At 40.7% G+C, this 18,158-nt stretch overlaps 1 protein-coding gene across 1 annotated transcript in view; it reads right to left on the bottom strand.

Moving 5' to 3' along the window:
* Positions 1 to 2,478: 2,478 nt before the first annotated feature.
* Positions 2,479 to 18,158, bottom strand: part of Actr2 (actin related protein 2) — a 47,861-nt gene continuing 32,181 nt past the window's right edge. Inside the window, exons 7-9 of the mRNA XM_075944424.1 lie at positions 17,696 to 17,841; positions 11,368 to 11,500; positions 2,479 to 5,054 (exon numbers count right to left, since the gene is read on the bottom strand). Of these exons, the coding sequence (XP_075800539.1) occupies positions 4,884 to 5,054; positions 11,368 to 11,500; positions 17,696 to 17,841 (450 nt within the window). The 3' untranslated portion in view covers positions 2,479 to 4,883. The remainder of the gene's footprint in view (positions 5,055 to 11,367; positions 11,501 to 17,695; positions 17,842 to 18,158) is intronic.

Consider the following 18,158-nt stretch of genomic DNA (forward strand, 5'->3'; position numbering starts at 1 on the left):
AACACAGTTTGAGGGAAAAAAAGCAGGAAAAACAATGTTGGAGCCAAGTCCTGTGCTCAAGGAAATGGGAAGAAGAGATTCAAGAAGAAAAGCCTAATTCTAAATGGAATAAAGGGAGTGGTGACCTCAGGGCTAAGATTCACCCAGTCAAGCTTCCAGCTTGTGAGAAGTAAAGCTTATGCAGCAAGGGAAACCATCAATAAGTTGAAGCTTACGCAAATGTAAGTCTTGAAGGGGCTGTGTTTCAGTTCCAGCAGCAAAACTTGACAGCTTGGGCCAATGGTTCTGGATTTAAGAATACAGAAGGAAAGTTGTGAGTCTTTATCTCTGTGGATGAAAGCCATGGAGGCCCAAAGAGGACACTGCTTGAAGATGAAGCCTGGATGGATTTGAAGACCCCATTGGAGATGCCAGAGCTGTGGGATACCTGTGAAGGAAAGCTGCCTGTGAGAGGGGGAAGAGCACTGTAGTTGGCCCTGCTGCAAGGGAAGAGCCAGCTAAGAAGCCTGGAACACCAGACACGGGGTTTGCTTGATTGGTTTTTAGTTTTGCTTTGCTCCAGTATTTTCTCACTATGCCCCATGGAATGGTAATGTATATTCTGTGCCATTGTATGTTGGAAATATGTGATCTGCTTTTTGATTTTGATTTTATAGGGGCTTATAATTACAAGACTGCCTTGAGTCTTAGAAGATACTTTTGGACTTTAAAACAGTGTTGAGACGGTTATAGACTATGGTGACTTTTTAAGTTGGACTGAATGAATTTTGTATTATGACATTGCTATAAGCCTAAGGGAGTAGAGAGTAGAATTTGATGATTTGAATGAGAATGGGCCCCATAGACTCATATATTTGAATGCTTAGTCCCCAGTTAGTGGTATTGTTGGGAAGGACGAGGAGGTGTGTCCTTGTTGAAGGTGTGTGACTTGGGGTAGGCTGTGAAGTTTCAAAAGCCCATGCCAGGCTGTTTTTCTCTGCCTGTCTGTGAATCAGGGTATAAGCTCTCAGCTGCATGCCTGCCTCCCGTCATGCTTCCCACCACGATGCTCAGGGACTAACCCTCTGAAACTAAGCAAACTCCCGATTAAATGCTTTCTTTTATAAGAGTTACCTTGGTTATGGTGTCCCTTCACAGCAATAGAACACTAAAACAAGAGACCTTGTCTTAAAAATAAATTAATTAAAATTAGCAACAGTTAATAAACTAAATTGTACAGCAAAGTTTATGGGTGGAGAAAAAAATGAGTACAAAGGCATTCACTCCACCAACAGCAAACACTACAAAACGGCAGGAATATTCTTTTTCTATCATCTAGGGACAAGAGATACCACATCATTCTAGCAACTCAAGACACGGGGTAAGGCACCAGACACAACACTCGGGATATCCTAATGGACTCTGGTCACGAAAGGATAATGAATCTTGAGCATACAGTTTATAAGAGAGACAAAAACACCGATACCAATCCCCTAGCCCTCATGCTCAAGGCCAATCTAGGCTCAAGAATAGGCCATTTAATTATTAGTTTTCCTCTTGCTTTGATGATTTTGTCAAAAACAATGTATCAGTGCAAGAGACAATTCAAGTTCAGAAAATCAAGGTTGAATTCCCAGCACCTACACTGTGGCTCACAAACACTTGTAACTCTAGCTCCAAGGAAATCTAATATCCTCTCCTGGCCTCCAAGGGCACTACACACAAACATGGTGTGCACACATACATACAAATAAAATACTCATACATATAAAATGAAAATAAAGGAAAAAGTTTAAAACAAAACAATATACCTAAAAATCTTCACACAGATCAGCTACAATGTCATTAGAGTCAGGTTACATAAAGTCTATCTAGAATTGATTCTGTAAAAGTACCCTGCAATCTCTTGGGAAATGAACAGTCTCTTACAAAAAAAAAAAAAAAAAAACAGAACAAATTCTAATGTAGCTCTAATCCATTCTCTAAAATCCCTAGTAGAAGGGCTGGGAGTGGTGGTATATAACTGTAATCCCTGTACTCTACAGGTAGAGGCAAAGGCAGGCAGATCAGCCTGATCTACACAGCCAGTTCCAGGGCAGCTGGAACTACATAAAGAAACCCTGCCTCATAAAAAAAAATTATGTAAATAAAGACTTCACTAGAAATAATGAGTTTTGTCAATGATCAACACTGAACCAGAGCTGGGCATCATGGTGCACATCTATAATCCTAGCACTTGGAAGAGGCAGGAGAATCAAGAGTTCAAGTCCTCCGTGGCTACACGCAAGTTCCAGGTTTGCCTGGGCTATAACACTCTGTCTCAACCTCTGCCCCAAATAAGATAAAACAAACAGACAAACAACAGCAAAGGTTGGGAAGAGTGAATGACCTTGGACTAACTGGTTTAAAGTTCTAAACCCATCAGGCACAGCAAAACTGAAAGTACAAATAAAAATAATAAAATTAAAGAGAAAAGGAAAAACAAAGACAAAATTCAAATTACTTTGAAAAATCTGATTTTATTTTCTTAATCAAAAAGAAGTATATTCGTGTTAAATTTAGAATATTTAGCTTTCCATTGATCTCTCGAATTCTTGCCAGACAGACACTAACAGTGCTCAGAACTGTGAAGTTAACATCCAATACCACATTTCCTAAGAAACCCCTCAAGGCATTGGTGATTTTAATTCAAAAATAAAAAAGGAACTTTAGCATTGGAATTCTAAGCGACAATGGGTTTCAAGAGCTAAAAATCAGATCCTTTAAAAAACAGATTTTTTTTTTTAGTTTTTGAAGGACTCAAACCTGACACCTCCAATAGAATGTCCCAACTCCCAGATTATTAAATTCATTATTTCACCTTAGAATAGGAAAACTATAAAATGGAATTTCTAAATTATTACATATATAAATACATCATTTTTTAACAGTCATGTTTGCTAGCAGAATTATGAAATAAAACAAATTCTACATTCAAGGTACAAATGATAATGCTCTTTCAGGTTTTGTTTAGGATTCTACCCCATTCTTTCTTGTTTTCAACCCCTGTACTTAAAACCATGCTCAAAGCCAAGAATTAACCATTTTTCTGCACTCAATAGTCACTGGTACCAGTCCTATACACAGTAGGTGTCCTGGAATGGGCCCAGGACTTCCAAGATAGGGTATCTGACAACGTGATTTCGGAAGGCTTAGGACTCTGAGTCATGCACCCAACACCGACCAGCCGGCACTGGCAGGTGGTTGTGTACTGAGCATGTCCAGCATGCACACAGACATCTCCTATTTGTTCAAATTGAGGTAAAACAGGCAAAAATACTTAATATCACAGAAGCTGCATAATTAAGACTAACTTCCTTTTGCTGCTGATTTTACATAAACTAATTTTAAAGTTATCTCAAAAAAATCCACTAAAAATTCTCATTTTAAGCATCCAAAAAGAAAGAAAAAAGGAAAAAAGTCATTCTTCCAAATTTATCATTAGCAAAAAATATTTTGAAATGAAGAAAAATATTTATCCCAGAATCATGATTTTTGTATTCATTGTGATACAACATCTTATTATTTCATTTTTCAATGTTAGAAAGACCTCACTCACTTCTAGGTACTATCTGATATTTTTTGAGATAACAAACAATACTAACAGGACTTATAAACAGGATTTTCTGACAGGTCTGCAAACATATCCACAATCTCAAGAACAAAAGACGGCTGGGAAGTAGCAATCATGATTAGTTTTCAGTACAAACATAGTTGACTCCTGGTAAATTTTCTATTGTTGTTGCTAAAATTTTAGTTCCAGGTCTTGTTAAAAAACAAAACCAAACTGGCAACAAGTCCCACTGTTTCTGTTAATACAACAATTATAACCCACTGCCAGTAGCTGTGTGTACGATGTAGCTGTTTTAGTCAAGAAGCACTGATGGACACATAAAAGTACAACTTTCAAGAATGGTACTAAGCATCATCACCTCAATGCTTTCAAAATAAACAACAGCATTTAGAAAACACCAGCTCTTAGGAACGTTCTATCTGTAATTTGACTCAGCAAAAGCATCTTGTTTAAAATATTACTTTCTCTCTGATAGTTTAGGAAGTAAACTTCCAGGTGAGATAAGGAATTAATTCCTAAACTGCATGGCAATGAAACACTAAGCTTGCTTTTTCTACCATATGGAAACAGTTCCAGGCAGACCAAAAGAAGAAGCCTACCAAGTCAGAGTGCTATAACTGAGGTTCATCTCATACCCAGAAGCAGAAATCCTCAAAGCCACACCAGGAAGACCACCCAATTGTTCCACCACACAAAACCTACCCAAACACCTTAGTTCTGAGCTTACTATTCCCGAAGACGTTAGCAGGACAGGCTTCAGGGCACTCAAAGTGAAGATGTTAACAGGACAAGGTGGCAGCAGCTGGCTGCTGAAAACTAACACTACAGAAGAAATGCCCCAAGAACTCAGGGCTGCCCACCCATCCCTTACCACCCCCACCCAGAATATGTAAAAGCTCATGTGAAAGTTTTCTCTTATGCTAATAAAGACACACCACCTAGAGTGCTAAAACTAAAACTAGCAGCATTAAAGCAATAAAGGAAAAATATGAAGCCTACAGGAAAGAGTGAAATGCCTACTTAGAAAGGAAGAAAGCAGCAGAGACCCTCTGCCCGCGGGTGATGTTGGTAGAGGAGTGGTTGCATTAAACAACCAGATTTATCCACATTAACAATGCTTCTCCAAGACAGAGAATAAACTTGACCTTTCCAGTCAAAGGGGACAGAGAGGCCTCTTTCAGTCCTGGAGTTGAATAAGTTCAAAGACTGGCAATAAAGAAAAAAATTAAAAAGAAAGAAAAAAAAACAGAAAAAGAATGCATTAGAGGCATGTTGGGAACAAGCCTGGCATTTATCGAACAGTAACACCGAGCTTCTCCAGCACACGCACACCCTTTTCTTGGTACTCTTGTCGAGTCATCCAAAAGTTGTCTTTGTCCTTCATGATGTCGGCCAGGACTGCGCCACCCAGGAACACCATGTGCTTTCTGCGGGGTGGATCTTCAATTCGTATCTTAAATTTCTGAAGGAGAAAAGAGAGTAATGAGATCGTGTGTGCACAATGCTCCATTTCAGGAAGACTTCTGCATGTGTATCCTTGAATCTCTCAGCAGTCTACACAGGACAATAGCAGGGTCTGTCTCCTCAGACACAGAAACATTTAGTAATTCCTCCCAAGTTCATGATTAGAGACAAGAATCCTAATTCACACCTGTTACCCAGATTAAATAAATCGTGACAATCAATCACTGTACTAAATAGCCCAAGAACCAGAAGTAAGACCATAACCAGTTTGCCTCAGTTCCTGAGCAGTCTTCTTCCAGGTCAAATTGAGTCACCATGACTCTAGTTCAGTGCAACACAGTAAAACTGAACTGACTGGTCTGGCACTGGGGATTGTCAGGGGTGGGGCTGGGGCTTGGGAGGTGGCTAAGTCAACCTGACACAAGCTAAAGCTATCTGAGAGGAGAGAGCCTCAAGTGAGAAAATGCCTCCATAATACCTGGCTGTAGGCAAACCTGTAGGGCAATTTCTTAATTAATAATTGATATGGGGCGGGGCAGACCACTGTGTGTGGAGTACCCTTGAGCTAATGGTCCTGTGTTCTATAAGAAAAAACAGGATGATGGCTGGAAGATAGTGGCACAGGCAGGCTTTTAATTCCAGCAACTGGGAGGCAGAGGCGGGTGGATCTCTGTGAGTTGAAGGCCAGCGTGGTCTACAGAATGAGTTCTAGGAAAGCCACAGCTCTTACACAGAGAAACCCTGTCTTGAAAAATCAACAAAACAAAAACAAAACCCCAGGATAAACAACTCAATAAGCAGCACTCCTCCATAGCCTCTGCATGAGTTCCTACCTCCAGGTTTCTGCTCAGTTTGAGTTCCTGACTTGGCTTCACTCAACAGACTGTGATTCACAGTGTGTGAGCCAAATAAACTCCTCTCCAAGCTGCTTTTAGCCATGGTGGTTTATCACAGCAAGAGTAGCCCTGATACAGGACTGAAGTCAAGGCTTCATTCACACCAGTGCATGTGGTCTACCACTGAGATCCACCCCAGACCTTCCAGCTCCTTTCTAATATGCAAAACTCAGATTCTATTGTTTTAAATTCAAGTAAAATGCACTCAAAACAAATAAGGCCTGATAGGTTCGTAATAGATTGCTATGGTCCAGATAGGTTTGTAATAGAATGCTATGGTCCATTTCCTTTTTTCTTTTTCTTTTTGGTTTGTTTTTGAGACAGGGCCTCACCATATAGCTGACTGCCCTGGAATTCACCAGGCTGGTTTCAAACTCACAGATTCTGCCTCCCAAGTGTTGGTTTAAAGACATGCACACTACACCTGTCTGCTATGATGTACTTCCAATATGAGGCACACTTAAAGATCACCAGAGTTACAGACAAGCAGGAGCCTCCCTTAGTCAGCTGGGTGGGTACCTGCTGTGTCAAAACTCTGAAAGTCCTATGCAGGTACATATGTGACTGAGCCCAAGATCACAAAAAATGGGAAGTCTCAAGCACCAAATTATTCATTAGATAAGGCTGTGTATCTTAAACCAATGAGATGGAGAAGATGGGAAGTTCCCAGCCTATGGGAGACGAGAACAGATGTGTTATCTAACTCCCAACAAGGTCGGGGCTTGTCTGGGATTTCTGTTTGGGAAGGCTCTTAAATCTTCAGAAAATGGAAGAGATTAAGTTTTCATTACTTGGTACCACCCAGGAAGAAGCGCAGCAAGTTTCTTTTATAAACTTGGGAAGATTTCTAAGTACATAATAGGACAAAAACCAGTCTCTGTCCCTGGAGTCCCTAAAGAGAAAACTCTTGGCACTTAAGGTTTGCACTTATTATTATTATTATTATTTTTTTTTTGGATTTTCGAGGCAGGGTTTCTCCGTAGCTTTTTGGTTCCCGTCCTAGAACTAGCTCTTGTAGACCAGGCTGGACTCGAACTCACAGAGATCCACCTGTCTCTGCCTCCCGAGTGCTGGGATTAAAGGCGTGTGCCACCACTGCCTGGCTGCACTTATTATTTTTAACTCACCGCGTACTAACAATCATGACTGTATGAGTGTTGAAATTCAAAAAATTTATTTTTAAGAAAAAGGGAACTAGGAGCTAGAGAGATGGCTCAGAGGGTAAGAACGCTGACTGTTCTTCCAGAGGTCCTGAGTTCAATTCCCAGCAACCACATGGTGGCTCACAGCCATCTATAATGAGATCTGGTGCCCTCTTCTGACCTATAGGCAGACACGGAAACTAACACCGTATACATAATAAATAAATAAATAAATGTTTTTTTTTTTTAAAAAAAAAGAAAGAAAAAGGGAACTAGTTTCTGGACTTTACCTCTGCAAGGTTATTTAAAATGTTAACTGAAATGTTAAGTTTACTCGTGAAGCTGCAGGTCTAGGGGACTTCTTGTCCAGGCCACCTCTGGAGTCTGCAGTGTATCAGCTCCAGCCTGACAACTGAGCACTGTTTCTCAACCCACTAGGGAGAAGACAGACAAGCACTGGCCCGTCCTTAGCACACATTCCTGACTGACCCCTGACTGACTACCATAGGAACTGTGGGAAAGGAGTGAGCCTCTACCCCAAAGCTCAAAGATGGTACATGGGCCATCCAAGACTTTAAAAGTTAATTCTAAAAATACCTGATGACACCTTATAAAAGGACACAGTGTTGGTGATTTATGTTTATACTAAATATACTGCTATTTTTTGCTTGTGATACTGTGAAACAAAAATCTTCTAACTGAAAAAAACAAAAACAAGTTTTTCTAACCCAGAATTCAGAAAGAAAAACTATTGAACCAACTCAGTCTTAGAACTCCCCATTTCCCAGTTGACTCAACTTCTGGAGTCTAAGATGCTCAGAGGAAACTACCATTACACAGAAATAGTTTATATGTTGAAAAAATAATCAGAACTATATTTGAATCTGAGGCTTAGCAAAAGTACTGACTGTTCTTCCAGAGGACATGGGTTCAATTCCCAACAACAGCACCTACAAGGTGGCTAACAACCATCTATAACTCCAGGGCATCTGAGACCCTTTTCTGGCCTCCACAGGCACCACAGACATACATGTAGGCAAACACCCATACACATAATAAATAATGCTAGACCCCTAGACATCTACAGACCTCTGTTTCTTTCCATACCAATCATGAAAGACTGTCAGTTTCTAGAGTCACAAATTCTACAAGAGACAATGGAACCATGAGTTCTAAATTGTTTCTGTCACATATATAAAATGTAGGTATTTATGCCATGGGAAACAATAGTGTTTCAGTTAAGTCTGAAAACCATTCTGTTTTATTTATTCCCCCTGCCCTGTAACAGCTCTAAGCTGTCCTAGAACTTGCTTTGTAGACCGGACTGGCCTAGTTTACCTCTGCCTCCCAACTGCTGGGATTAAAGGCGCATATAGCCACCAGGCTACCTTTTTTTTTCTTTCAATTTTTTTATTTTTATTTATTTTTATATATATTTTTTAAATATTTATTTATTTGTTATATATACAATATTCTGTCTGTGTGTATGTCTGCAGGCCAGAAGAGGGCACCAGACTTCATTACAGGTGGTTGTGAGCCACCATGTGGTTGCAGGGAATTGAACTCAGGACCTTTGGAAGAGCAGGCAATGCTCTTAACCACTGAGCCATCTCTCCAGCCCCTTTCAATTTTTTAAAAGGTTAGTTACCACTCCCCTCCACCCCCAAAGACAGAGTCTAGCTATAGACTCTGGGCTGACCTTACACTCAGTATCCTCCCATCTCATACTCCTATGTGTACCACTGACTTGCAAATGTTTTCATAAGGGTCAGAGTAAATGCTTGGGGCTTTTCATGTCTCTGACTACAAAGACCTTGGTGAAGCTGTAAGATAGTTATAATGTTTGACAATGAATAATGTGAACAATAATGAATATGTGAACAAATGAGCCTGGCTGTATTTTGCTGAAATTTTTTAAATTAATTATTATTATATCTATGTGTGTATCTGCATGTGGGTATGTATATCTATCTGACTGCAGTACCTGGAGCGGGAGTTATAGGCAGTTCTTAAAAGCCTATGGGTGTGCTGGTCCTCTGCAATAGCACCTGCTTTTAATCTTTCCAGCACCTTCAAGGAAACGTCTAAGGGCTCTGGGGGCTCATGAGGCTCTCAGAGAAGACACTGCTTCCTGAGCTGTGCTCTCAGCAGACTGCCGCTCTCACCCTGGAGGGCTCACAGCAACCTTCCTTAACTATGACTTCTACTACCCGCCTCTTCCCCCAACTCCACCACTCCTCCTCCAGTCTCTCTAGATCCTCACACATCTCCAGCTGTTTCTTCTCGTCCCTATTCTTCACTGGCACACGCACACATCCCCTCTATCTTCTGTTCTCCTTTAGCTGTTACTGTGTGTTGTAAGTATATATACAACTTTTGGGAGTCAATTCTTTCCTACTAGCAGGTGTTGATTCCAGGAATCTAATTCCGGTCACCAGGCTTGTGAATTCAAGCACTGACGCACCTCACAAGTCCTAGCCTCCATTTCTTTCCTTGTGGGATAAGGTGTGAGTAGGCTTGAGATACAGTATCTCTGTGTAGTCCTGGCTGTCCTGGAACTTATTATGTAGACCAGGCTGGCCTCGAATCTGAACATTCTCCTGTCTTTGTCTCCCAAATGGTGGGATTAAAGGCAGGCACCACTACTGTCTAGTGTCTCCATTTCCTTCTAAATTGAAAAAGAAAATTATTTTGTATGTATGAGTTTTGGCTGTATGCATTTATGCGTACATGCCTGGTGCTCGAGGCAGTCAGAAGGGGACACTGGATCCCCTACAGCTTGAGTTATGGATAGTTGTGAACTGAACCTGGCTTTTCTGCAAGAGCAACATACGCTCTTAACCACTGAGCCATCTCTCCAGCCCTCTCCCCTTGTTTCTTTACATTATCATTGATGACTTTTTTCTCTCCTCCTTACATTCATTCACCTGGCAAAATACCAACTCAGGTAATCAACCTGAACCTGGTTTTTCAAACAGCTCAACACGCCAGGCAGTGATGGCGCACGTCTTTCATGCTGTCTATTTCCCCACTCTCTACGACAACCATTTTAACCACTAATTTAACCTCTACCAGCTCTTTCTCTCTCACGGCTTCCTGTCTGAACCCTCCTAGGTCCTTTTCCCCCAAACAAGGGGTGAGTCAGATTCTATCATTTTTCTGTTCAGAACCCTCAGGATCCCTCATCTTTACCATAGCTGACGTGTCCTGCTTGCTGGTTTTCTGACCTCATCTCTCACCTCCTGTTTACTCTGTTCCATTCACACAGACATTCCTCCCAACTCAGACCCTCTGCACTACTCTCGACTAGAAATGCTCAGACCTAACCTGACACAGGTCTATGAGCCAAAGGCATTTCAGAGGCCTTTTCTGGTAAGTATGAGGGAGCACACCCCTTACCAACAACAACCGTGTTCTATCTCCCACCCCCACCCCAGCCATTTATTATTACTAGTGCTAAGTTACTCAAACTGACAGCAGCAATTTTTATTGTTTGCCACTGTTTTGTTCCCATGGCCTAGATCAGTTCTGGTGCAGTGCTGGAGTTCAATAAATGCTTCCTGGGCTTACAGTGTGGCTTAGTACTAGACTGCTTGTTGGTGTGTGTGTGGTCCTGGGTCCAACAGCTCTGAAGACCTGAAAAAATGTGGGGGGGGGCAGGAGGGGATCAGAGTATGCAGAATCAATTTCAGTGGGGTTTTACCAGAATATAGTGCTTTATAATCTCTTTTCCTCAAAAGTTTGCAGAATAAATGGTCACCAGAGATGGATCTTTAAATTTTCTATATAATCCAATGAAATGAGAAATGCGAGTGAAATACTTAGAAAGCACTATAGTATCAGTGTCTCTATACACAGTTTTCAGAAATGGATATTATCTAAAATAGGTAGCTATGGATAGTTAAGACAAACCCAGAGACTAAGCCATGGTTAAAGGACCTGGGTTACACCCATACTACAGACAGTATACTTCACAGTCCAAAGCTAGGAAAAAGGGCATGCCAAAGAACCACCAGCAATTGTATTCTAGTGAATGGCAACAATTACCAATAACGTCCATTTCAAAAGCTGTGGTAATTCTGGGAACACAGTATGACTGGGGAGACAAGACATACAACAAATGGACAATTTCTCTTAAGGCTCTTCAAGTCTTGCAGAGGCTGACTGTATAGGAATCCATTTACAAGACTTCTTGCTCCATCTAGTGGTTGTCAAGATCTATAAGTTACTTTACAGACTATTAAACAATGGCAATAGTTACTGGAATACTTACAGAAAGTTTTTCCACATCTCCTTTTAGAACTCGTTCTAAGTAAAGCTGTTTAAGCTCTCGTTCCAACCTCGATGGCAGCCCAGGGTACATGGTTGAGCCTCCAGAAAGCACAATGTGCTTGTAAAATTCAGATCTAGGAAGACACAGTGGGTATTTACAGTTTATTCATTTGTTTGAAATCGTTGGGGTAGGGATGCAGCTCAGCAGAGCACTTGCCCAGCAGCACAAAGCCTGTATTCCACCCTCAGCACCGCATCAACAGGGAACACTATGAGGTGGCGGAAGGAGATCAGAAGCTCAAATCTCTGCCAGATAAGACTGTCGCAAATGATACAGCAAAAATAAGATATACCCAGTAGACATATGGAGGGAGGAAAAAGCTCAACATCCCCCATCAGCACAGGAGTGTCAATTAAGTGGCATGAGCTATCTATCACTGCACACCAGAACAGTGACTCACAGAAACTGGGGAAGGAAGGGAGAATGTACAGAAGAGGGGAGCCTTGTACACTGACAGACAACCACTGTAACAAAACACAGCTTCTAAACTGAGCTACAACCCACCCAGGGTCACGTAACTTGACAACAGTAAAAGGTTCCCTAAAGTGCAAAAACCAAAACTTAATTCAAAAGCAAACATGCAATGAATCTAAGGTGTTTTGTTCGTGGCAATGCACATCCGTGTTTCCTCATGCAACTTCATCACAACTCAACTCACACAACTACTTTGGAATACAAAATAAATTTGCAGCACCTGGGCTCAAATTTAAGACTATGATATGTTAGAAAACCATGCATTTTTACTGTATGTACAGCTTTCTGTTCCTAGGAAAACTATATAGAAAACGAAGATTATTTTTCTATCATCACTTCTTGGTATATTAAGTATAAAATCAGAATATTTTTAGCTATATTGGGCTAGAACACTTGGCTTTAAAAACCAATGTTAGTTGGGCAGAAGTGGTATACACCTTTAACACATACTCAAGAGGCAGAGGCAGGCATATATCTCCAGGTTCAAGGCCAGTCCAGTCTATACAGAAAGTTCAAGAGCAGCCAGAGCTACACAGAGAAAACCTGTCTTGAAAAAAACAAAACTAGAACCAAAAATAAAGCTAGGGGCTAGAAAGATGGCTTACAGGTTGGGAGCACTAGCTATTTTTCCAAAGGACCAGAGTTCAACTACCAGCACCCACGTGGCAGCTCATAATTGTCTGGAATCCCAGTCCCAGGTGATCTAACACCTTCACACAGACATACATGGAGGCAAAACACTAACACACAGAAAGTAAAAATAACCAAATCATTGAAAATAACCCCAATGTATGAATTTTAACTTTTGAGTTTCATTTGAAAAAAAAAAAAAACCATTGCTTGGCGGTGGTGGTGCATGACTTTAATCCCAGTACTTGAGAGGCAAAGGTAGGAAGGATCTCTGTGAGTTCAAGGCCAGCCTGGTCTACAGAGTTCCAGGACAGGCCTCAAAGCTACAGAGAAACTCTGTGTGTGTTTGGGGGGGGGGGGGTCATTAAGTGAATCTGACTGGAGATTAGTTCAGAATCTCCAATAATTTCTGAAACAGCTTAAACACATTTTTGCCATTCTGTTGTTTCTTACAGTAGTGAGGACTAAAGCTGGTCCTCACACACTACAGGAAAGCACTCTACCTGAGACGCATCCTCAGCCCTGCTGTGTTTTTAATGAGACAGGATCTTACTATGTAGCCTAGGCTGGCCTCCTGCTTGCTACGTAGGCCATTCTGGACTCGAAATTGAGATCTGTCTGCCTCAGCCTGGCAAGTGCTGGGATTAAAGACATCTACCATCATATCCAGTTATCACTGATTAATCAAAATTCTGGCCAGTTAAAAAACACTGGCAGTGTTCTTCATCCTACAGCATCAAATATTCAGTCAAGATTTCTTCTTTTGATGTGTGTGTGAGCATTTTGTTATGTGTAGGGGCAATGCTGGAGAACAAATTCGGGGTCTTGGACACACAAGGCAAGTGCTAGCCCAAGATCGACTGATTTTTCTCTCTTTCCTTCCTTCCTTCCTTCCTTCCTTCCTTCCTTCCTTCCTTCCTTCCTTCCTTCCTTCCTTCCCCCCCCCAAAGGGTCCCACATAGTCTAAGAAAGACTCTATATGTAGCTATAGCTGGCCTTAAACAAGTGTGGAACACCATATTCAGCTTAAGATATAATTATTTTTTAATGATTTATTTTTACTTTATATGTATGAGTATTTTTCTTGCACATATGTATGTGTACTTCATGTGTGCCTGGTGCCTGATGAGGTCAGAAGAGGGTACCAGATCCTCTGAAACTGGAGTTACATATTGCTTTGAGCCACCACGTGGGTGCAGGAAATCAAATCTTTTTTTTTTTTTAAGATTTTTATTTATTTATTATGTACAGTGTTCAGCCTCCATGTATGCCTGAAGGCCAGAAGAAGGCACCATACATCATTACAGATGGTTGTGAGCCACCATGTGGGTTGCTGGGAATTGAACTCAGGACCTCTGGAAGAGCAGTCAGTGCTCTTAACCTCTGAGCCATCTCTCCAGCCCCCAGGGAATCAAATCTTGTTTCTCTACAAGAGCAGCAAATTCTCTTAACCACTGAGTCACCTCTCCCCAAAAGATTTAATTCTTTAGGTAAAAACAAACAAGCTCATTCATTTGATTAGTATGGAATTTGTTTTCATTTCTAATACACACACACAAAATTTCTTCATGATTCATTATCAGTAAATGTTTACCTATATAACTATCTTATATTCCTACATACTGTGAGAATCATGTAAAAAATTCTCAATCAAAAAAGAGCCATAGCCAGGCATGGTGGGATGTGCCTTTAAACCCAGCACTCGGAAGGCAGAGGCAGGTAGAGTTTGAGTTTAAGGCCAGCCTAGTCTACATATGAGTTCCAGGCCATCCAAAGCTGCATAGTGAAATACTCTCTCAGCTCCTTCCTCCAAAAAAGCGGGGATATGATGGCTATTCTTGGTTGTCAACTTGACTTTATCTGGAATTAACTAAAATTCAAAAACGACAGAGCACACCTGTAAGGGGCTTTTGCTTAATTTTAAGAGGGAAGACCCACTTCTAATCCAGATCTTGAGGTGAGAACACACACCTTTGGTCTGGGCCACACCTGCTGGAAGTCTACGTAAGGGCATGGAAGAAGGGAGCTTTACTCTTTGCCTCTTGCTCTCTCCTCACTAGCAAGCCCATTTCTTCACTGGCATTAGAGCCTACTTCTTCAGGATTCCAGGGTATATTGAAGACCAGCTGAGACATCGTGGACTAAACAGGCACTGGATTTTTGAACTGGAAGGCAGCCAGTGTTAGATTATCTAGAACACAGCCTGTAAGCCATTCTAGTAAATCCCCTTCTGTAAATAGATTCGTTCTATAAGTTCTCTTACTCTAAAGAACCCTCACTAACACAGGGTGTATCATAAGTGAAAAGTTTAAGGAGCTCTAATATAAACTAAAATCACCATTACAGAGAACAGTATTGAAACTCTCCTGAAAACTAAAGACAGACTATCAAATGATTCAGCAACCAAGCAGTAAACACGTATCTCAAAGACTGGAAATCAGCATGCTGAGAAGACGCCTGAACTCCCACATTCATGCAATTTTGTTCAATGGTCAGGTCATGGAATCAACCTGAGTTACTATTATGGATGAATAAATAAAAAAGATATTTGGGGGTGCTGACAAGATGGCTCAAAGGTTAAAAGCACTGGCTGCTCTTCTAGAAGTTCTGAGTCCAATTCCCAGCAACCACGTGGAGGCTCACAACCATCCATAGTGAGATCTGGTGCCATCTTCTGGTGTGCAGGCAGAATATTGTATACATAATAATAAATGAATCTTTAAAAAAATATTTGGTATATACAATGGAATGTAATTCTCCCTTTAAAAAGGAAATCTTGTAATTTGTAGCAAAGTAAATAGGCCTGGAAGAAATTATGTTAAATAACGTCAGGCAGAGAAAGGCAAATACTACAGGGTCCTATTTACATGGCATCTCAAAAGTCGAATTCAGTATCAGAGTACAATGATGGTTACCAGGGATGATGACCTGGTGACTGAAGCGAGATGTTGATCAAAGAAACGCAACTTTGGTTAGATAGGAGCCCCATCACACAACACACAGATTCTATTTCAAAATATATTATATATGCAAAAACACTGGATTTTAAGTGTGATCATCACAAAAGTTGTATATACAATAAATATTAACTTAATTAAAAATGTACATTCAAGACCTCATACCACACATACCATAAACAGAACTTCCGTCAATTAAAAAATAAATTTAAGCTGGCATGGTGGCAGAGGCAGGAGGGTCTCTTTGAGTTCAAGGCCAGCCTATTTTCAGGGCTACACAATGAGACCCTGTCCAAAAAAGAAAACTAAACAAATACATAAATTTAAAGGTTGGGTGAGATGGCTCAGTGGGGAAAGGTAAAAAACAACTTCCAAAAGTTATTCTCTGACTTCCAAGTATGCGCCATTGCACCCCCAACCCATACACATGTAGACTAAAGGAAATAAAAATGCAATAAAATTCATTCAGTGCTGTGCGTCAAACCCAGGGTTTCATATATGCTGGTCAAGTACTGTAACTAAATCCAAAAAGTAGATATGTACTAGGGTAAAATAGTAACTGGTAGTAAAAATGAATTTAGGCAAGGCTAACAATGGATGTTAGGGGCAGAGTGTGCTGAGGAAAGGGACAGATTATCAATGACTCTAGAGGAGCAGGATGGGTCGTCAATGGACACTAAAGGGACAGAGCAGAGTGGGATGTTCATAGAGTTTTTTTTTCTAAAGGTGTTTTATTACATATACTCTGTTCTGCTGCATGTATACCTGCCGCCAGTAGAAGGCACCAGCTATCATCACTACAGATGGTTATGAGTCACCATGCGGTTGCTAGGAATTGAACTCAGGGCCTCTGGAAGTGCAGTCAGTGCTCTTAACCTCTGAAACATCGCTCCAGCCCCGTTCATACAGTTTCAATGTGTTTCCCCCCCCCACAAGTTTTTAACTAGGAAAAGAGAAATAGACCATCAGAGGAAACAGTAAACTTCAAGTAATGCTTCAGTAAGAGCATTTATATCACCAATAACAAACATCACTTCTGGATGTTGATACCCTTAGGACACACCATATACAGAGTATTCTAATCAGAAATATATGCCTGAATGAGAAAATATAAAAGCCCAAATTTAAAAAAATCTAAAATAACTAGCCTGACTTTGCAAGGATGTCAATACCGTGAACTGCACCAGAAAACAAGCAATGTAGAGCCATGATTAAATATGCATGAGTCTACCCTTGATCCTTCACAGACAGAAGACAACTGTACAAAAAACACTACAGGGACACTGTACAAAACTGATATGATGCTATGTACATCAATAATAAATCTCTTGTATGACATATTCAACTACATAAGTGTATCTTTTCTCAGGAATACAAACTGCTAAAGAGAATTTATATATTCAGTCTGTTTTCAAATGGTCCCCCAAAATACAATTAACATAGAAAATAAATATAATATTAATATTAGCAAAAGAGTAAAATTATAGAAAGGACACACTTGCCACTTTTCTGTAGATTTTAAATTGTTTCAAAACACTAAGTTTAAAGTGGGGTCTGGAGAGGTGGCTCAGCAGTTAAAAGCACTTGTCCTTGTAGAGGACCTGATTTTGGTTCCCAGGACCCACATAGTAGCTTACAAACATCTGTAGCTCTGGTTTGCCATTTTCTGACCTCCATGGACATGATGTATGCACACGGTACACAACCATGCATGTAGACAAACACTCATGAACATAAAATAGAAAAAAATATATCTTTAAAACACACAGTGAGGGGTAGAGAGATGGTTCAGTTCTAACAACGTGGGCTGCCCAGTCTGATGAGCTTGGTCCCTGGGACCCACGTGATAGAAGGGAACCAAGATCCACCCAAGTACCATGGCATGTGCAGGCCATGTATGTACCATACATATGTGTAGACACAAATAAACAATGTAATATAATCTTTAAAGTTTAAAAACAAAATAACACCTCTCCTAAAAACACAATGAGGTCAGACAATTTGTTCATTCAAATTACATTACATTTCTTTCTTTAAAAAAAAAAACTGTATTCTTATTTTGAACCATGTTGAGGTGTGTGTGTATGTGTGTCATATGTATGCATGAACTCAGGTCCTCTGGAAGAGCAGCAAGTGCTCTTACTGCTGGGTTATATCTGTGGCCCACACACTTCTTATAAATGGCGGGGAAATGCTGTCTACTGTACCTGGTATCGATGTCAGCTGCCTGGATTGTATTAAAGAGTAATTCTGCAACACCAACCCCCTCAACATTGATCAAGTGAGGCTGAAATAAAGCTTCCGGTGCTTCAAATCTTTCTCCTCCAACTTTAATAATGCGTCCATCCGGGAGCTAGAAACAGAAAATAACCCAGTGCTAGTCAGCAAAGCCCCACAACTTCCCAGCAGTCTCCATAACAGTGATTCTTTTAAATACGTCTATTCTGTAACCAAATTTATTTTACATTACATTACACCATCTATTTTTTTTAATGGTACAAATGCTGCCAACTAGAAAATTCTTTGAGGCCGGGCGATGGTGGCGCACGCCTTTAATCCCAGCACTCAGGAGGCAGAGGCAGGCGGATCTCTGTGAGTTCGAGACCAGCCTGGTCTACAGAGCTAGTTCCAGGACAGGCTCCAAAGCCACAGAGAAACCCTGTCTCGAAA

Source organism: Microtus pennsylvanicus, chromosome 12 (genome assembly GCF_037038515.1).
Source record: "Microtus pennsylvanicus isolate mMicPen1 chromosome 12, mMicPen1.hap1, whole genome shotgun sequence".
NCBI classification, from domain to species: Eukaryota; Metazoa; Chordata; class Mammalia; order Rodentia; family Cricetidae; genus Microtus; species Microtus pennsylvanicus.